At 56.3% G+C, this 16763-nt stretch overlaps 1 protein-coding gene across 3 annotated transcripts in view; it reads left to right on the forward strand.

Annotated features, from left to right (window-relative positions):
- Positions 1-16763, forward strand: part of PAX7 (paired box 7) — a 108310-nt gene that overhangs the window by 48691 nt on the left and 42856 nt on the right. For all 3 annotated transcript variants that reach the window (XM_056123314.1, XM_056123316.1, XM_056123315.1), the window contains exon 5: positions 12716-12915. In XM_056123314.1, the coding sequence (XP_055979289.1) occupies positions 12716-12915 (200 nt within the window). The remainder of the gene's footprint in view (positions 1-12715; positions 12916-16763) is intronic.

Consider the following 16763-nt stretch of genomic DNA (forward strand, 5'->3'; position numbering starts at 1 on the left):
GTCAATCCTAATGGAACTCAAAGTTTTCAAATGCGGTGCTGGGGAATCAAACCTGAATCAGTCAATGTGAGGAAGGTACCCTGCTTGCTGTACTCTCTAGCCCTTGCCTGAGATTTTTTTTTTCTTTTTGGATCACACCCAGCAGAACTCAGGACTTACTCTTGGTTCTGTACTAAGGAATTACTCCTGGGGACCATATGGGGTGCCAGGAATTGAACCCGAGTGAGCCACGTGCAAGGCAAATGCCCTACTCGCTGTACTATAGCTTCGCTGTACTATAAAATCAGTTTGCAAATCAAACATAGAATGATAATAACTACAAATACATTTATTTTACATAACATTTTAGGAATTTTTGCAAACGCCCCTCCCCATGTGCTCACAACCCAGTTTTAGAAGTGAGGGTGTAGGGGGCTGTTCCCAGCGCCCAGTTGTGGGGTGCACAGTAAGTCCAGGCTCAGGCTGTCCCTGGAGGCAGAGCTGGGCGGCAGAGGAGAGGTGGCCGCAGCCTGGCCAGGCCCGCTTCTGTGTCCCTTTCCGTCTCGGCCTCTGTAGACTTTCCAACTGCTTGCAGGCCTTTTCTGCGGGACCCAGCCTTGCAGGCCTGGTGGTGGTGGTGGGGGTGGGGGGATAGAGGGTCCGGTCAGGCTTGACTTCTCAGGCATATGGCCTTGTCACAGGCTTTGTGGGCACTGACGGGTGGCCGGCGCCTTTTCTTGGCCTTGCGGGGCAGCTTCATCTGGCCGCTGGGCCCAGCTGCTGCTCTTTCCCCTTGGCTGAGCTTGAAGCCCGGCCGCAGGCTGCCCCATCCGCCTCCTGAGAGCCCTGTGGTGCTGACCAGCACACAAGTGCCTCCTTCTCTCCCCTGCCATCACGACAGCCCGAGAGAGGCGACTCCTGGGCATCTGGAGGGCTTGTCCTGCCGACGGGGTGGGAGGCGGGTATGTGTGGTGTGTAGCGAGGTGAGTGCCAAGCCAGGGTGGGGGAATAAGGGAGGGATGGCAAAGGGGTTCATTCATTCATTCATTCATTCATTAATGCACACATGCGTTCATTCCTTGCTTCTTTGTTGGGGGCTGGGTCAGTGTGGGTCAGCCTCTGGGGGATACTGAGGTCCAGGTCTCATAAGTTATTCCAACAGCAACCATTGTTGATATATATTGAGCACCTGCTGTGTACCTGGGCCCACCGTGAACCCTTACCCGGTGATAGTTGTCTCAGAGTCACATCTGGTGATGTTCAGGAGTTACTTCTGGCTAGATTTTGGGGGTGGAGGGGGGCTCTCGCCTGGTGCTTCCCAGGGGACATAAGGTGCTGGGCATGAAACTGGGGCCTCCCACTCCCAAAGGTTGTGCTTAGCCCACGAAGCACAGTCTCCAGCCCCTCACGAAATCTCTCCATGCCCTCTCTGTGAGGTGCGGGGTCTCCTGTTTTCCTCTTTTTGCAGCTGAGAACAGGGAACTAGAGGAATAAAATACATTTTCTGAATCAGACTGATTCCTAGTTATTTTTTTGTGAGGTGGAAGAACTGACAATCACCTCAAAGGCACCATGTAATATTTGTCGAGCTTTGTACCCTGAGCAGCAGGCGGAGTGCCTGGGGCGGGGGTGCAGAGAAGCTCTGATTCTCAGGGGCAGAGCAGAAAGTGGAATTCCGCGAGAGCAAGTGACTTGCTGAAAGTTCCACCATGCCTAAGCCGGAGGCTCAACCCTGCACCTGCCAGGCCTCTGTCTGAGTCAGCGGAGAGATGGAGTGTGGAAGCCCTAGTCACGGGCCAGCCTGGTACCCCACCTCCTCAGCTCATGGCACCCAGCCTCCCAGGGCTGGGGCTCAGCTCCTCTGGACTCCCACTGCTGTCCCCGTCTCGGAAGGGAAAGAGGCTCACGCCGTCAGTAACCCGTCCTGCCCTGTGGCTTGTGGGAGGCAGCTCCAGAATTCACACTGTCTGTCCTCTAGTCTTCAGCCTCTCTCTCCATCCTCCTCTGGCCACTGCAGTGCTGCCAGGCAGGACCCCACTGGCAAGCAGCCTTCAAGGTGTAGGCCAGGGAGATGCCGCCTGCTGGACCAGGCATGGTCCTTCCCTGGGTTCAGGGAATCAGGGGCCAAACCATCCAAGGAGGAAGTAGGGGAGAGCTGCTCACTGTTCGATTTGGTTTTCATTTGTTTTGTTTTGGGGGCCAGGCCTATTGGTGTTGTTTGGGGGCCCAGACCTGTCGGTTGTCAGGGGTCACTCCTGGCCCTACACTCAGGAATCACTCCTGGCGGTGCTTGGGGGAACCATATGAGTTGACAGAGATCGAAACTGGGTTGGTTGCGTGCAAGGCAAGCATCCTCCCCACTGTGTCATTGCTCTTGTCCCTGCTTATGCTTGAGATGGTCTCAGCATCCCAGCATCATGAGCCATTTCGCCTCTTCCAGGGAGCTTGCTCCTGCCTCCTGGGCTCCAGCTCACGGGTGCCACTTTGCCTCCTCCACAGGGCCTTCCTCAGCCTCACAGTCAAGCCCCTGGTGCTCACAGGTTCAGGGCTCAGTGGTGGAAGGGCTCTGGCTACAGCTTCAGCTTCAGCTTCAGCTTACTGGTGACCTTGGACCCCAGGAAGTCTTCCTCAAGGGGTGGCCACGACATGACTCTCCTGTTTCCAGCCTCATCAAAGCCTCTTTGCCCTCCCATGATGTGTGATGGGTTCGTAGCTGGCTCCAGGCTGAGAAGCCGGCTCTGAGCCCTGAGCCACACAACCCCACAGTGCCTCTTTCCCCGATACTACTTGCTTCTTCCTAGCACTGCGCCTTCCTGGCAGGGACGTTTAAAGACTGCCCTCTAGCGCCTGAAAACAGCTCTGTCCAGGTGACACCTCTCAGGGACCCACGGGCTTCCGGCAGCACTGAACAGTGACAGGGTGGTGTCACCTGCCTGGGATGGGGTCCCTCCACACTAGAACAGGGGTTCCTGTGCAGGCAGGAATGAGAACAGGGCTAGCTGGTCAGTTTAGGCGATGGCTCTAGCACCTGGTCATTCCCTCCATCCTCTCCCTTGTCAGGGAGGAGCCCCCCCCCCCCCCAGCAGTGGTCACTTGCTACTCTGGATTCTCAGAGCAGCTGGCAGGATGCATCTGGGGTGTGGGCAGTCCTGGTGAGGTGTCCCAGCAAGGAGACCACAGAACTGAGAAGGTGGACTCTCTTGGAAGGCGATGGATGGGTGATGTCCGGCTGAGTCAGGAAGGACCCGGGTGAGTGGAAGTTCCTGTTGGCTGACCGCACCCCAGCCTTCCATGTCGGCTCATTCTCTCCTGAGGGTCTGCTCTGGATCCAGAGCTGGGCACTCTGAGGTGATCTCGGAAGAGTGAGGCAGCTCAATGAGTGAAGAGCATGCTTTCATGCCAGAGGACTGGGTCCGATCCCTGAGCACTGCTGGGCACAGAACTGGGGGCGAATCCCGAGCGTTATCATGTGTGACAAGAAGAAGAGGAAGAGGAGGAGGAGGCTTGCCTTTAGCATGCTTGTGGTGGACAGAACCATTGAGGAGTGGAGAGGGAATAGCAAGCAAGTCAGGATGTGATACATGTCACAGGGAACAAAAAACAAGGCTGGGTACCCTGTTCTGATCTAGGTACGTATTCATGAGGGCACACCGGCTCAGGGGACATACCTGGCTCTGCGCGAGCTGCCATGCGGTGCTGGGATCTGACCGTGGCTGCAGCTGCGGCCACATGCAAGATGGGTGCCTTAACCCCGTGCTCTCTCCCCCGCCCACCCGATCTGTCTTCCATACACCGGAGCCCGTGGTGTCCGGGCTAGCTGTGCCTCGGACTTCTGCTCACAACACCAGCTCCGTTTCACCAAGCCAGCTGCAAACTGCAGGCACTGGCCAGGCCAAGGGGGGCCTGGGGAGGAGAAGGCGGAGCTTGGGCCAGCACTGAGTTGGGGTGAGGGGTCAGACCTGCATCTCCCAGCATTGGTGCTAGGTGGGTGAGGCATGGAGGGGGAGCAAAGGGGCACCCAAGGGAAGGGCTGGCTCTGCTGGACTAGGGATGGGAGGGGGGGGCGGTGCCAAGTTGGGTCCCTAAGAGAAAAGGTGGCAGAGGAGGAGACACCTCTGGGGAGGTGTCCCAGGGTCCTGGCCCTCCTCTCTGTCCCATTCCCAGCCCCTATGTGTGGTCTGGCTCCCACAGACATGACCCTGCCTCACTCCCCAGCTCTCGTCACAGCTGAATGGTTTGCGTGGAGGGGCCGGGAGGGCGGGGGCCCTGGTTTCAGTGTGCCGGGCCCCCAGCTGAGCTGTAAATGACTTTTCCATTTTCCGAGGCCTGCGCCCAGGCCTGCTTGGTATTCAGGGACTCCTGGCCCACACGCGCCAGCTCTCGGCTCTGCCCGAATTACTTGATTAAAACGCATATCAACTATTATGTGATTCGTTTCTCTGCCGCCGCTCCAAGCCAGCCTATGTTAAACTGTAATAAAGGCTAGGGTGGGAAGCAGGTGGCAGGGAGTGGGGAGGGCAGCCCGAGAAGGGGCGGTGGGGGTCAGGGACCCCAAACTCTCAGGCCCCTGCTGGCTTCTTTGATCTAGGGGCGAACCAGGCTTTGGAGGTGGGGCTGGTCCCTGCGCCTTCCACGCAGTGAGTGGGTCCTGCATTGTGACCGCCTCGGGGTTTGACCCTCTGGCAAAGCGAGAGCAAGTTTGGAGGGGGGAAGGAAGAGAGAGAGAGAGAGAGAGAGAGAGAGAGAGAGAGAGAGAGAGAGAGAAGTGGCTGGGCATATCGTGGTTAGATGTGGAATTCTGCATCACGAAGGAATTCACCAGATAGGCCAGAAGTACAGATTCCTGCCTTTCCCTCGCTGCCCTGGGACTCTACAGAGCATCTGGGGTTAATCCTACCTGTGGCCCTCGGGGGTGATGTGTCGAGACTGTGTGAGAACAGTGAGGGGACATGCGTACCGTACCGTAAAGCAACTGCTGTCTACAGTTCAAAGGAGAGCTGTCATCCTTCTGCTAAGCCTATTTCTTTCAGACTCTTCAGAGCTCCTGCTGTGTGCCAGGCACCGTCCCAACTGCAAAGGCCTCCCAGGGACTGAGAGATCCCCATGTTTGTCTCTGGATAAGCTCGGGAGAGCCTCCAGGAGAGCCCCAGGAACTGGGTTCTGTAGGGTGAATAGGAGTACGCCAATGAAAGAGAAGAGCTGCTCCAGATAGTGGAAGCCTGTGCTCAAAGGCGTGGACATGTTGGGCAACTTGGCTGGGTCCTCTTAGGGAGGCAAAAGCTGGCCAGGGACCAGTGTTGGTGGGAATGTGAAAGATCTCAGCGGGCCAGGTGGTGGGGTTGAGGGGGATGGTGGCGAGGGATCCTCCTGGACCCAGGTGGGCCTTCCTGGATCAGAGGCCATGAATGCTGAGGACTGTGGTGGTGGAGACTGGGAGAAGAGCCCCCTCAGCTACTCCCCCCACCTCCTTCAGCCTGGCTGGCCCCTGCCCGGGCAGGGCTCATGCCTGTCCACCTGCAGGTCTGGCCAACCAGACTCGACTTGCACCCTTCCGGTGCCTCTATCAGGCCTCCCCACCGCACTTCCAAGCCATTTAGCTGTCTTGGTCTCTTTCTTTCTTTTTCTAAAGAATTTTATTTTTTATTTTTTATTTTTTTGCTTTTTGGGTCACACCCGGCGATGCTCAGGGGTTACTCCTGGCTCATGCACTCAGGAATTACTCCTGGCGGTGCTCGGGGAACCATATGGGATGCTGGGAATCGAACCCGGGTCTGCCGTGGGCAAGGCAAACGCCCTACCAGCTGTGCTATCGCTCTAGCCCCTAAAGAATTTTATTGATTGATCCTTTTCTTAAAGTTTATTTTTAATTGAATCACCATGAATTACAAAGTCACAATGTTATTCGTGATTGAGTTTCAGGCGTGTAATGTTCCATCACCCATCCCATCACCAGTGCCCACTTCCCTTTACCAGTACCCCAGTTCCCCCCTCCTGCCCCCCTGTCTTCAGACGGGGAAATTCCCACGCGGGGGTGATGCCTCCTCCCTCTGGCTAGCACTGTCCGAAGAAAGCTGAACTGTCAGCCCCTCCGTGACTGACTGGGAGGGTCCTGCAGTAGGGGCTGGGGTTCTTCCTGCTTGCATTCAGCTGCTCACCCACAGGGACAGGAGCCAGGAACCCAGAGGGAGGGTCCCCCTCCAGACTGAGGAGTTGCGGGGAGGGTGCTCTCCCTCTCTCTCGGAGCTACCTCAGCCAGCCCCCCAGGGACCTTTCCATCACTCAGCGGCCGCCAAGCGCAGGAGCGCAGAGGCTGCAGCTGGCCTGGAGGAGGCTGCGCCCCCACCCCCACGCGGCCTGTGTAATGAATGCACACCCATGTCCATGCTGCCCTGCGTCCTCCCTGCCCGCCCCGGCTCCCCCAAAGGGCAATCAGCTTCCGGCACACGGAAGACTCCGCCAGCAGGACACTCCTTGCTTGAGTCCAGTTAATCCTGTTGATTAATTTAATTCTGAGTCTACAGCGTTCCCAGGTGGGAGCGGGGGTGGGTGGGGGTGGGGTGGGGGAGAGGCTGCCATGGGGGGAAACCGAGGCGTGAGCAGTGAGGGGGCATCAGGTTCTTTGTGTCCTCCTGCACCTTCTTCCTCTTCTGTCCTTGTCAGCCGCAGCATCAATAACAACGTCCTTCCTGGACCCTTTACAGCCTCCAGATCATTCCTTCCTTTCAGCGCATTCTCAGAGCAACCCGGCTCGGCCTGCGGGAGGTATAAGTTTCTTTATCACTGGACCATGGAGGTCCAGAGAGGGAAAGTGAGCCGTCCGAGGTCACAAGCCCAGTGTTTGGTCTTGCTTTGGGAGACTGAACCCGGTCCATGTGGCCAGGCTCCCAGAATCCCCTGAGAGGTCTCAGGACCCTTCCCTCTCTCTCTGTCTCTCCATCTCTCTCTCTCTCTTTCTCTCTCTCTCTCTCTCTCTCTCTCTCTCCTCTCTGTCTCTCTCCTCTCTGTCTCTCCTCTCTGTCTCTCTCTGTCTCTGTCTCTATCTCTCTCTTCTCTCCTCTCTGTCTCTCTCCTCTGTCTCTCTGTCTCTTTTCTCTGTCTTTCTCTCTCTCTCACTCTCTCTTTCTCTCTCTCTCTCTCTGAATGAGCTCATTACTGTGTGGCCTGAGTCAAGTTCTTGAACTTCTCTGATCCTTGATCCTTGTTCCTCTCTATTTTTAAAAAGAGCTGGTGGGCCCAGCTTTTTAGGCTTGTCTTGAGGCTGACACAAGGAGGACTGTCACTGTCCTGGAGTGGGGGTTGCTCCCCACGCTGGGCCAGGGAAGGGACGAGGGAGGCCTTCCAGGGTCTGAAGTCTGCATCCTACTCTCTTCCAGGTTCCTGGTTCCCCTGTCTGGTGGGACAAGCCAGCTCTCCCCACTCAGTGTCCAGAGAATTTTTATGGCAACCGCCAATATCCTGAAGCATCCCTTTAGATCCCTCTAGATCCTTCCAGATCCTTCCAGATCCTTCCAGATCCTCCAGCATCTGCGACCTGTGGGCCCTGCTTTGCCTTCCCTGGTTTGTGTTTGGCTCAAGGGCTTCCTGGATCCGTGCAGGCGGACAGGAGACAGGGATTTCACAGTGAGCCCAGACCGTGAGAGTCATGGAGGTCGACTCAGCCCTTTAGAAAGCCCAGGTGGACCCTGAGGGAGCGTCTCAGAAGCCTCTGAGTTTGGTCCCCGTCACCCAGTCACTTGCTGGCTGCGTTCTTGATTTTGGTTATAGCCGCAGCCTGGCCTCCACATCTGACTGTACACAAAAGCTCCTTAGCCAGCTGAATCAGACTATTCAGCCTGAAAAGGAGATAAAATCCTGCCATTTGTGGCAGCCCGGGTGGCCCCAGAGGGCATTATGCTAAATGAACTAAGTCAGATGGAGAAAGGCAAACTCCGTACGATTTTACTCACATGTGGAAGATAAAGAAACAAAACTAATGAGCAAAGCAAACAGCAACAGCAAACTTGTAGGCAGAGAAACAAACTCATGGGTCCCAGAAGGCCAGGAGGAGGGTGGGCGGGCACGCGGCGTCCACCGTGTGTGTGTGTGTGTGTGTGTGTGTGTGTGTGTGTGTGTGCGCGTGTGTGTGTGTGGTGGGGGGCGTGTTGGTGAGGCACTTTGAGGCTGCCCCTCTTCCTCCTCCTGCGTCCTGTTATAAACCAGCGTCCTTCAATAAACAGTTTTTAAATGGAATTGAAGACAACGAATGTTCTCAGATGCAGAAAATGAGAGTCTGGGGTCTCCCTGAAAATGGAAACATAGGAGGAAGAATGCCCACCCCACTGTGTCCTGGGGGCCCGAGGAACCCTGCCCTGGCCCTGCAGGAGCCACGGTGTCGCAGTGACGGTGCAGATTGGAAGGAAAATTGAACAAAACCCTTTGTGGTCTCTGGTCCCCTTTGGCGCCTTCCCGGGGCTCAGCTCCACATGTGAGTGGCTCCCCCACGTGGAGTGAGGCGGACGTGGGACCTTGGTCTCAGCCCAGGAGAGCGTGTGGCACCGCGAAGCTCCAGCATGGAGGGGAGATCGTCAAGCCAGTTGTTCCAGACACAGCACTGTGCCTCCCCTCTCAGACTGGGGCTCCTTGTCTCCCCCATTCTGTGCCTTCCCCCATTCTGTGCCTCCCCCTTCAGACCGGGGCTCCTTGTCTCCCCCATTCTGTGCCTTCCCCCATTCTGTGCCTCCCCCTTCAGACCGGGGCTCCTTGTCTCCCCCATTCTCTGCCTCCCCCCTCAGACTGGGGCTCCTTGTCTCCCCCATTCTGTGCCTCCCCCCCTCAGACTGGGGCTCCTTGTCTCCCCCATTCTGTGCCTCCCCCCTCAGACTGGGGCTCCTTGTCTCCCCCATTCTGTGCCTCCTCCCTCAGACTGGGGCTCCTTGTCTCTCCCATTCTATGCCTCCCCCCTCAGACTGGGGCTCCTTGTCTCCCCCATTCTGTGCCTCCCCCCTCAGACTGGGGCTCCTTGTCTCTCCCATTCTGTGCCTTCCCCCATTCTGTGCCTCCCCCCTCAGACTGGGGCTCCTTGTCTCTCCCATTCTATGCCTCCCCCCTCAGACTGGGGCTCCTTGTCTCCCCCATTCTATGCCTCCCCCCTCAGACCGGGGCTCCTTGTCTCCCCCATTCTGTGCCTCCCCCCTCAGACCGGGGCTCCTTGTCTCCCCCATTCTGTGCCTCCCCCCTCAGACTGGGGCTCCTTGTCTCCCCCATTCTGTGCCTCCCCCCCTCAGACTGGGGCTCCTTGTCTCCCCCATTCTGTGCCTCCCCCCCTCAGACTGGGGCTCCTTGTCTCCCCCATTCTGTGCCTCCCCCCTCAGACTGGGGCTCCTTGTCTCCCCCATTCTGTGCCTCCTCCCTCAGACTGGGGCTCCTTGTCTCTCCCATTCTATGCCTCCCCCCTCAGACTGGGGCTCCTTGTCTCCCCCATTCTGTGCCTCCCCCCTCAGACTGGGGCTCCTTGTCTCTCCCATTCTGTGCCTTCCCCCATTCTGTGCCTCCCCCCTCAGACTGGGGCTCCTTGTCTCTCCCATTCTATGCCTCCCCCCTCAGACTGGGGCTCCTTGTCTCTCCCATTCTGTGCCTTCCCCCATTCTGTGCCTCCCCCCTCAGACCGGGGCTCCTTGTCTCCCCCATTCTATGCCTCCCCCCTCAGACCGGGGCTCCTTGTCTCCCCCATTCTGTGCCTCCCCCCTCAGACTGGGGCTCCTTGTCTCCCCCATTCTGTGCCTCCCCCCTCAGACTGGGGCTCCTTGTCCCCCCCATTCTGTGCCTTCCCCCATTCTGTGCCTCCCCCTTTAGACCGGGGCTCCTTGTCTCTCCCATTCTCTGCCTCACCCCTCAGACTGGGCCTCCTTGTCTCCCCTATTCTGTGCCTCCCCCCTCAGACTGGGGCTCCTTGTCTCCCCCATTCTGTGCCTCCCCCCTCAGACTGAAGCTCTTTATTGCCCTTCTTCCCTCAGACTATTTATTCTGTTGTACAGTCTCTGCCTCCCACAGCCCCTCTCAGTGGCAGGAGCCAGGCAGCCTCACGGCAAGGGCAGAGATGGGGGCTGGACCCAGTCCAGGTCTCTGTGCCTTTAGGGATGAGGGTTCTCCTGGCCACCAACTGGGCTCCTCTGTGTGCCGACCGGGGGCCTGGAGATCGGGGCACTCAGCCCTTGTGGGGCGGGAAGGGCTCCACACGCTCCACCACAGAGGAACCACGGCAGGGTCTCGGCGAGTATCTACACAGCACGTCTGCTGTCACACGCACAGCTGCCCTGCCGTGTGGTGTCACATGCACGGGCCTTCCCAGTGCCCGGGAGGGCAGGAGGGAGGGACCGGGACTGGGCTAAGGACCCTGCTGGAGCTGTGTGCTTTCGCCCAGGGGACCTGACTGCCCTTTGGTGCATGCATGGGCCCTGGAGGTGCTCCGGCTTTCACCCGGTGCTCCATCTCAGAGGCTGGGGGGCTCTTAGAGGGGACGAGACAGAGGGACAGTCCCTGTCGGAGGACACGAGATCTGCGTGAGGAGCCAAGTAGAACAGCGGTGAAGACGGGAACGCAGATCCAGAGTGCTGTGTAGACCTGGCTGGGAACCTTGGCTTCTCCTGTGGCTCATCTGTGGGGAAGCACGTGGAGCCCTTCCGACTCCCTTTGGGCTGTGCACCCATTCTCCAGGCCGCCGGCGGGCACACACAGATGCCCAGCTGGTGCTCTGGTGAGTGAGGCAACGGACGGGCACTACGGAGTCAGGGTGCTCCAGGAACAGCAGGGATGGAGAAGAGGGCGTGAAGGCAAAGAGAAAGGAGGAAGAGGGCAGGGTGGGGGCCACGAAGATAACCGTGGCCTCCTGCCTTTCTCTTTTCCTTCCTCTTACTAGCCCCTGCCTCTGTGCTCCCCAAAGTTCTCCAGGAGTTAGTAGGTCTAGAACCCTGGCTAGGGTCTTTCTCTGCTGGGTCAGAGATAGGCAAGAAGCACAGGATTGGTGGGATCAAGGAGCCAGTTGGATTCCCAGGGTGTCCTTAGCTCCAGTTGCTGGATCAAGGTGCTTGATCAAGCCCTTCCTGAAACCCCTCCTCTTAGCCTGGAGCAGGGACAGGAACATCTTCTTGACTTGACAGCTCCAGCCAGGACTGCTCCAGATTTGTTGGCTTTCTCTTCACAGGAAGCAAAAGCCCCCCCCCCCAAACACCCCCCCCCCCCCAAGGCCCAGGGTAGAAATCAGTTGGGATGACAAAAATCAGTAGGGTGATGGAGTCATGCCCTGGTCACCACTTGACACACAGATCTGCCCCCCCTTCTTCCTGCCTTCCTCCTTTCCTACATTTTTGCAATATTTTCCCCAAACACAGTCATCATTGTCTGCATGGTCATCACTGAGAGCATTAGTACGAGCAAAACCATATCATGTGATTCTAAGTGCAATGACAGAGACCGCAGGTTTACAGCCCTGCAGTGCCATGTCATGCACAGTCTTTCCAAAGACCGGGTCCAGTGTAGCTCCCTGGTTAGTATTTGCCTCTAGAGTCAGTTTATCAGTGTGTGTGTGTGTGTGTGTGTGTGTGTGTGTGTGTGTGTGTGCATGCCTCACTACAGCCCAGCTGCCCCTGCTTTGGAGGGTAGTCCCAGGGATTCTGGCAAATGCATCTTTGAGAAACCAGCCCTGGGTCATACACATTCATTTCTGTGTCTGTTGAAATGAACTCCCTGCCTAACGGGAGGTTTTTGCTTTTATAAAGAATGGTCATACTATGCGTCAGTCTCTATGAACAATGTTGGTGGTGTCTCAAAATACTAAGGATAGTGCTGCCTTATGACCCAGCAATTCCACTTTGCACTAGTCCAAAAAGATATACCCACACTTGTATTCATTACAACACTGTACAAATCGTTGGAAACAACCCAAATGTCCAATTACAGACAAATGGATAGAGAAGTTGTGATATATATATATATAGTCATATATATCACAGTGAAATATTGCGCATGCAGCTGTAAGAAAGAACACTATGCAACTGTAAGAAAAGATGCAGTCATGCAGTTTGCTGCAATTTGGATGGAATTGGAGGGTATCGTTCTGAACAAAATTAGCCAGAGGGAGAAAGATAAGGACCATATGACCTCACTCATCTGTGGTACAGGGAAACTAACAAGGGCATAGCAAGCATCACTTGATAGCAAAGCCTGGGTACTGGCACACAAGCTGAAGTCAAGATGCTCTGGGGTGATAGGTGGACAGGATGTGACTCACAGTTATGGACGGGGGATGGGGGGGATGGGGCATTTTGGTGCTGGTGACATGAGGTCACTGTGTGCACAGTTACAATCCATGTCAGCATCTCAGGAAACATATTACTTTAACTCTAATAAAATTTTAAAATTAAGAGAGAGGCCAGAGCGATAATACTGCAGGTAGGGTGCTTGCCTTACACCCAGTCAACTGGGGTTCAATCCCCAGCACCCCATATGGTCCCAGCCAGGGTGATTGCTGAGCACAGAGCCAGGAATAACCCCTGAGCCTCACCAGGTGTGACCCCAAATCCCCTAAATAAAAATTAAGAGGAAAAGAGTGGCTGATCTGCCAGGCGCTGTCCTGGCCCACCATCGGCTCTGATGAGCAGGTGCTGCGCGGGCATCCTCTTCCTGGTCTCTGGGCACCATGGGTCTGTGCGTGGGCACCAAGCAGCTCCGTCTCGTCTCACCAGGCCCTCCTTCTCCTCAGGGAACCGCCTGGATGAAGGCTCGGACGTGGAGTCAGAACCGGATCTGCCGCTGAAGCGCAAACAACGCCGTAGCCGGACCACCTTCACGGCCGAGCAGCTGGAGGAGCTGGAGAAGGCCTTCGAGCGGACTCACTACCCCGACATCTACACCCGCGAGGAGCTGGCCCAGAGGACCAAGCTGACGGAGGCGCGCGTCCAGGTGAGGAGGTGCCTGGTGGGAGGCTGGGGGGGCGCGAGGGGAGACAAAGACCAGCAATGAGGGGTGGGGGGGATGGCCAGGGAGTGAATGCTTAGCAGGTTCTGGGGGTCGCAACCGTCAGGAGGTCCAGCGACCAAGGAGACAATGCCAATGGCATGAAAGTGGGATAAGGGGCAATAAAGGGTGTTGACCGACCGCCTAGGAGTGGCAGGAATGCAGAGAGCCTTGCTGGATGGAGCTCATCCTCCAGGTTTAAAAGAAAAAAAAAAAAGAGGATGGACAAATAGAGCATCAATAGAGCATAGGAGGGAGCCAGGGAAGAGGCGGAGTCTGGACACATCCCGGCTGAGTGGGGATGGGGTCCAAGCTGGTCATGAGGCGCAGCTTCTGTGGGGTGGCCCTCCATCCCTGGGCCTGTCTCCTCCCTGAACAGTGTTGGGGGTGGGGGGAGGTGGTATGCCAAAGACTACCCGAAATTGCTGGGGGCTCTCACACCTGTTCACAGACCACCTTATCAGGCCCCTGTGGCTGCACACCGCCCCCTCCCCAACCCCCCCCCCCCACCCCCCACAAAGTAACAGGCCCAGAAATAGATCCAGTGGAGGAACTAGGCAAGCTGTGAATAGACTCAGAGCCTGGGATTTGAAAGTTTTTAAAAGGGAAGTTTTTAAAAGCAAACTTGTGTTTCAGCCTTGCAGAAATCAGCGACTCTCTCTGGCCTCCCCACCTCTCCGCCTCCCCCCTGGCCCTCCCCTGAGTGAGAGGCCCAGGCTGTCTCTGAGGGAGACCCCCAAGGGGAGGGGGAGGGGGGCTGGGGCAGCAGCCCCCTTGCTCATCACCCCCCTCCCCTCTGCTCCCAGGGTGACATCTGAGCCTGCCTGCCCTGCCTCCCTCCCTCCTCTGATCCACCCGCAGCTGTTCCCCGGCACATTCCCGGGCGCTTTCTCATTCCCACGTCTGGCCCTCGGCTGCTTCCCACCACCTTGAAGGCTCGCCACCGCTTGTAAAATTTCCTGGCTGTCAGGGCACTGCCTTTATTGGCCCAGGGGACCAGGGAACAGGTGCCATTCAAGGTCTGGGGCGGGCGGGGGGAGAAGGAGCAGCAGATCCCAGACAGACCCAGAGTGGGGGGGCCCAGGCGGGCCTCCCCCTCACATGCTAACTCCTCCACCAGACCTTGAGCTCCTCCAGGGCAGGGCTGAGTCTCCCTGCAAGTCTGAGAGCTTTCCCAGCACAGAAGAGGGAACAAATGTTGAGGTTTTGTTTTAGTTTGCTTGCTTGGTTTTGGGGCCACACCTGGCGATGCTCAGGGCTCCGCACTCAGGAATCACTCCGGGCGGTGCTCAGAGGGATGCTGAGGATCGAATCCAGGTCTGCCACATGCACGGAAAATGCCCTCCAGCTGTACTGTTGCTCCGACCCCTGTTCATTTTGTTTGGGCTCAGAGTTTACTCCTGGATCTGTGCTCAGGAGTCACAGGGGCCCCAAGAATCAAACCTGGGTCAATCATGTGCAAAGTGAGCGGCCTACCTACTATACTATGTCTTTAGCTCTCAATGTTGAATTTAAAAAAAATGGACAAAAGTTAACTTCCTTCCTCCCCCCCCCCCCCCCCCCGCCCCCAAATTGAGACAGGATGCAGGAGAGTTCAAAGTGCTGAGTATAGGCTTTACCTGCAGAAATCCTGGGCTTGATCCCCAGGACTATGCGCATGGTCTCCCAAGCACTGCCATGAGTGACCTCTGAGCACTGCCAAGAGTGACAAAAAGAAATTGAGACATGCTGGAACATTTGGCAGGAGAATAAGAGAGGTGTCTGACATGGTGAGCGGTCCAGAGGGTGGCACCAACCTGAAGGTCTCTAAAGAGTCTCCCAGATCAGCTTTGTCAAGGGCTCAGCGTCTTTGTGTTTTTTTTTTCTTTGTCTTTTTACGGGCCACAATCCATGGTGCTCAGGGCTTACTCCTGACTCTGCGCTCAGGGCTTACTCCTGACTCTGCACTCAGGAATCACTTCTGGAGGGTTCAGGGACCAATGGGGTGCTGGGGATTGAACCCAGGTCAGTCATGTGCAAGGCAAGGGCCCTGTCCACTGTACTATCTCTTTGGCCCCAAAAGCTCAGCTTCTGGTCTGGAGTCTCATTTACCATCTGTGAATAGGGAACTCAAACTGCCTGATGGCTGAGTCCCTTAAGGTTGGAAGGTTCTTCCAGACCATCAGGTGCTGTGTGAAATGAAGTGAACCCCGTGAGCAGAAAGGCCTCAGGAAAAGATGGGTTCAGCTAGGAAGGTCCCGGAGAGGAGGATTCCTGCACTCAGAGGCAGCGGAGCACGGCTGCATGTTGCTCTCTGCTCACTGCTCTCTCGCTTTGAGGGCCCTGTTCTGAGAGTGTGTGGTGCTGCCCTCAGGGGCTTGTCCCAACTCCAAGGCCCAGAGAGAAGCACAGATTTTGTATTGGCTCAGCATGGGCACCTAGCTAGACCCCTTGGGGAGAATCCCACCTCATAACCTACCCTCTCTGGTCTCAGTTTCTCATCAACATGGAGATGGTAACAGTCGATTCGAGGCTGGGGATTACACATACACACTTACACAGTGTCCAGCAGATAGAATGGCCATAAACAGGGGCCCTTATCAGCATGGTTCCACCCATTATTGGTGGTTCCCCCTCTGGTCACCCTTGAAAGCCCCGGGTCACTTACTGAGCACCTACTGTGTACCTGCCTTGCAGGCACTAGAGGATCAGCAGACAGAAATCACAGCTTTCCTGGACTCCGCCCCAAGCTTTCTGTTATAAATGGAGCCCAGCTTCACACATTTGGCTGGAGCGAATGCGCCCTTTGATCTCTGAGTCATGTGTTTCTCTGGAAACAGAGACCTTCCTGAATGGAACCCTATTTTTGTTTTGTGTCTTTGTTTCGGGGCCATACCCAGCATGCTCAGGGGTTCTCCTGGCTCTGAACTCAGGAATCACTCCTGGCAGTGCTTGGGGGACCATATAGGATGCTGGAGATTGAACCCAGGTTGGCCTTATACAAGGCCAGTGCCTTATCCACTGTACTATCACTTGGGCCCAGAACCCTATTTAAAAAATTGGGGGGGCCCACACCCGGCAATGCTCAGGGCTTACTCCTGGCTCTGTGTTTGGGGGGGTCACTCCTGGAGGGGATCAGGGGACCCTATGAGATGCCGGGGATCGAACCTGGGTCAGCTGCATACAAGGTTCCTATCCACTGCGCCCTATTTTGGAGGCAGTAGCGGAATTTTCCCTTTGGTTTTATTTCTCAGGGAGCCGTACTCACCAGTGCTTGAGGCTCCTCCTCCCTCTGTGCTCAGCGCTTGAATCTGGTAGTGTCTGGGAGTCCATATTTGGTGCCAGGGTCAAACAGGGTCAGCTGCTTGCCAGGAAAATGCTCTATCTCCTGACCTGTTTCTTTGACCCGGGACCCCTTCTCTTTTTTTAAGGGTTTTGAGGTACCATGACTTACTAGTCCTGCCAATGACAGTCTTATTGTGTGCAGATTGCTACAACAGCCCGTCTCTCACTAGAGTGCCTCTTTCCACCTGTGTCTCAAAGGCCCAGCCCCGCTTGTTCAGTTCTGTAGACCAACTGTCCGGTCCTGCTGCCTTTGGCCACTTGTTGCTCCCATTATTATGTGACTTTATTTATCTTTCAAAGATGACATTTCTAACAGTAGTTTACTGGGGGAGGCAAACTCCCACTTCAACCCCTTAAAACAACCCCCACTACCCTGGTAGTACCAGGGAACCCTGGGGTGAGTCCATGCCAGGCACGAGGTTTGGTGCTCTGCCTCGGTTACTCTCTGGTAAGGGGCCCTAGAGGAGGGA

Source organism: Sorex fumeus, unplaced genomic scaffold (assembly GCF_029834395.1).
Source record: "Sorex fumeus unplaced genomic scaffold, SorFum_2.1 ptg000047l, whole genome shotgun sequence".
Taxonomy (NCBI): domain Eukaryota; kingdom Metazoa; phylum Chordata; class Mammalia; order Eulipotyphla; family Soricidae; genus Sorex; species Sorex fumeus.